General features: G+C 47.5%; 1 gene segment (V, D, J or C); it reads left to right on the forward strand.

Moving 5' to 3' along the window:
• The first annotated feature begins 2,392 nt into the window (after positions 1-2,392).
• On the forward strand, positions 2,393-3,044 carry LOC113910958. The segment is given in 2 exon segments: positions 2,393-2,615; positions 2,752-3,044. Coding segments are annotated over 2 exon segments (342 nt in total).
• Positions 3,045-4,318: the final 1,274 nt, after the last annotated feature.

Consider the following 4,318-nt stretch of genomic DNA (forward strand, 5'->3'; position numbering starts at 1 on the left):
GGACAGGTTCATGGCTGAGAACCCTGGAGCTGATTCTGACCTCTTCCTTCTGGACTTCTCATCCCAGGCTGGCCTCCCCACACAGATACAGGCATGCCTCCCCTGATCACAAATAGGCAAAGGCTCTCCCGCTTCCCCCAAGAGCAGTTCTGCTTCCCCAGAATAGCTTCTCACACGTCATCGCCCAGATGCTATTAGCTTCAGAGCATGGCTTCCTGGCATTCTTCTGGATGCATCGTACTCTGTGACCAGACCACTCTTCGAAACACAGCCCAAAACATCGAAGCCTTTTAAATCCTCTGCATCTGCTCTTGCTATTCTCATGGTCTAGAAGGCCCTTCCCTGTTGCCCAAGCATGGCCAGATACTAGTCATCTTGCAGGGACTGGCTCAGCCATTGCTTGTCGCCCAGACATCCCATGGCACTGTTCTATTGGTCTGCTCAGGCTGCTATAACAAAATGCCACAGACTGGGGGGCTCAAACAATAGACATTTATTTTCTCAAGGCTCAGGAGGTTGGGAAGTCCAAGATCACGGGGCCGTCTGGTTAGTTTCTGGGGAGTGCTCTATTCCTGGCTTGTGGACAATAGCCTCACTGTGTGCTTACCTGAGGACAGAGAAAGAGATCTCTGGTGTCTCTTCCTCTTCTTATAAGGACATCAGTCCTCTTGGTTTAGGGTCCCACACTTGTTACCTCATTTAACCCAACTGCCTCCGTAAAGACCCCATCTCCAGATACACTCACACTGGGGGGTTACAATCACATTCAACATATGAATTTGGAGGGCACAATTCAGTTCATAACAAAAATATTGCTCTCTTTACTTTCATAGGAAAAGCCAAGTAGATACTTGATATTCCTTGACTCTTGTGAAATGAATGAATTAATGGCCACTTATGTAGAGACATGGAATATTATTCATCACCAATGGTTTTCCTTCACAGGGATCTCCTCTTACCTGGAATGTAATAGGTAATCTTGGCTCTCCATCCAACTTCTGCCATATTCTGAGCAATTTTGTTTTCATAGCCAGGATTGATGACCAGTCCTGTAAAGTAGCCTAATGGAATCTAGAGCTGAAATACACTGACGTTCTTTTGGAACAGAGAAAATTATGTTAGGGTCACATGTATCTGGTCTCAGAATCCTGCAAAAATTTTCCTTCACCGGCCACCACTACATATTTAGAAACATCTTTTGCCATCATCAAGGGTGCTTCTCGGAAATGAATCTGAAAAACAGATAAAGAAAAATTGCTGTGCTTGGTAATAAAACCTTGGCATCCTTGCCAATTAAAGGGTAATTGTGTCCACGTGTGTGCATGCGAGTGGGTGTTTTCTTGTGGCGACGCACCCAAAGGGAATAGCTTCTCTCTGGGTGGAAGGTATTAAGAGGCATTGGGTCAGAGGGTAGGATGCAGAGGTCTTTCTGGGTAATGATCGTAAATGTCAGGTCCAACGGGATCTACCTTGACTAGAGTTGACAGGGTTTATTTATGGTTTTATAAGTTCAAAAATAAATAGGTAAAATAGAGAAACCCTCTTTATGAAATGTACTATTTAAAATTTGGCAATAATTTATCTACAAAATCTGGAAATACATGGATCTGATTAATCCGGAGGAGGTCTGGCATATAGTGTTTCCAGGCTGGATCCACATGAGATCATCAGACTGTTTATTTTTATGGCTCATATTATTATGACTTGTCTCTTTTCATTATAGCTTACTAATTGCAATGGTATAGCAATTATTTCCTTTATAATCAGAATGTTGGCTCAGACAATCTTTCGCCTCCACAGGCTAAGGGTGGATCTGAAGATCACCCCTAAATCTGCCGGGCTGGGAAAACAGAAGAAAGGGTGTGGTGGGGGTGTTACAGCAGTGGGAGGTGGGGGAGATTTCTGTCCTTGATTTAGACAGAAGGTGTGCATCCATGAGACTGTGAGCCGTCAGCCACACGGAGGAACTGTGCCCCAACAAGTCAGGCGAGGTGCCCTGGGAGGGTTTGAGAGAGTGGCCCAGGAGAGAACAGTTTCAGGGAATTCTTGGCTACCTCCTTGCATCAGGGGATTCGAGTTCCCTGAGCAGGTCCTGGGACACATGGGGCTAACACAGACTCCTCGCTGCCCAAGAAGAGGAGCTGTGCCTTGAGCTTCAGAATGCACCAAGGAGGTAGTCCCTGCGCCTGGAAGGGAAATGGAGGGCGAAGGGTTTGGAGCCCAGGGGCCGGGTAATTGGTGTCAGGCAGGGGCAGGTGGAAGGAAATAAGGTTAAGTGTTGTGGGCATATTAGGACATGCTCACCTCGCACCCACCCCTTGTGGAGGCACTGGGCAGGACAGGAATGCACCTAGAGTAGCTGATCCGGAGTCCTACCCAAGTCCCCTTTGGTACCAGACCTGAAGGTGGCCTGCAGACAGAGTAATGCCAGAGCGGCAATGTCACAGTGGTGACATCATGGGCAACTACTCCTATCAGGGAAATGGGAGGTTCAGAACTTTAGACTGCTCACCCCAGGAGACCCCATCTCTGAGCAGGGAGTCTATCTTGGCTTCCCGATGCTGTCATGGGCTTCAGGCTTCTCTGCTGTGTAGCCCTTTGGCTCTTGGGAGCAGGTGAGTTCTAGGCACAGTGTGCCCACCTCCGATGTGCATTTGCCATGCCTATGATACAGGCTTACTGAGGATGGCTTCAGCCGAAGGCCTCCCCCTATGCTCTGCCCTCAGCTTCTTTCTGTCTCCTCCCCAACAGGCCCAGTGGAGTCGGGGGTCACCCAAACTCCAAGACACCTGATCAAAACAAGAGGATTGAAAGTGACCCTGAGATGTTCCCCTGTCTCTGGACACCAATCTGTGTACTGGTACCAACAGGTTCTGGGCCAGGGCCCCCGGTTCCTCATTCAGTATTACAATAAGGAAGAGAGAGACAAAGGAGACATCCCGGAGCGGTTTTCAGCTCAGCAGTTCAGGGACTACAGCTCCCAGCTGGACCTGGACTTGCTGGAGCTGGGAGACTCAGCCCTGTATCTCTGCGCCAGCAGCTAGGCACAGCCCTGCAGGATCAGCAGCCTACTGTACAAAAATCTTCCACCGCCCAGCTCAGGAAGTGATGACGAGGGTGGCGGTGCCAGCCACAGAGGCCCGGGCCCCGGGAAAGCAGACAGGCTTCTCCCAGACGCTCGTTCTGCTGCTTCTGTGTGTGGTGTGCCTTAAAGCTCACAGAAATCATGCAAGATAAGTATCATGTTACCTGTTTACATGTATAGGAGGGGAAGTAGCTTCCCCGGGTCTTCTATTTCAGAAGTGACAGAGTAAGGAAGAGTTCAGTTCCTCAACACCTGTGCTCCCCGCCCCCACATGGAACTGGCCCTCCTCTGGCTTCCCTTCCCAGGTCCAGATGAGCAGGATGGGGAAGATCATGCACCATATATGATGATCATAACCTCTTCCCTGTCAACTTCAAGGAATGCGACTTCAAGGCGAAGAATAGCCATTGATCCTTCCCTGTACCACAACAAAAAAATAAAAATAAAAGAGAGAGAGAGAAAGGTGCAGTTTTCTGCACAGCATGACCCCAGGTTATGTCGTGTCTTCAATGGAGGCTGCGTGAGTAGGGAGGTTCCCAGATGTGCTCTTCTAGCTGCACAGGGAATGGTATGTGTGCAAGGAAAAGCTCACGGATCCTTGTTATTTATCCCTTAGTTTCTTTTAGTCCACAGTTTGGGGTCCCTTACTTTGTACAAAGTACTGTATCACATAAAATAGAAAATGCAATTTACTATGTTTCTTGTCTTTGAGAGTTTTAAGGTCTGCAGTATTAAATGTATATTATTTATCTTAAATATTTGACGATTTCTATTGGATCCACCTGTCCCATGAGAGCAGGTGACTCACAAAACTGCAAGTGCTGAATACATCAATGACCAGACACAGTTCAACCCTGCTGCAGGTAGAGACTCACAAAAGAAAATAGCACTGTCACGTATTGACAACTTACTGTATGCCAAATAAAAGTCCCTTATTTGCAAAATTTCCATGAATTGTCAGAAAATAAAAGCCTAAGAGACAAATGCAATTTCTGCTCCCTTTAAAGATGAGGGGAGTTGCCCTTAAATAAAGAACTTGACCAAATCAAATAGCTGGTTGGATGCCCAAGTGGAGCTCAAACCCTGGCCTGATTACTCTATCATGCATATTCATAGAGAAGCCTGCCCTCAATGTCAGAATGTTGTTCCATGGCTTGTCAGCCTGGCTGGCTCTAATGAAATCATTGACAGGGATCAGTTTCCCGGGGAGAAAGTGGTGTGAAGAAAGACGTC

The sequence above is a fragment of the Zalophus californianus genome, chromosome 12, assembly GCF_009762305.2.
Source record: "Zalophus californianus isolate mZalCal1 chromosome 12, mZalCal1.pri.v2, whole genome shotgun sequence".
NCBI lineage: Eukaryota > Metazoa > Chordata > Mammalia > Carnivora > Otariidae > Zalophus > Zalophus californianus.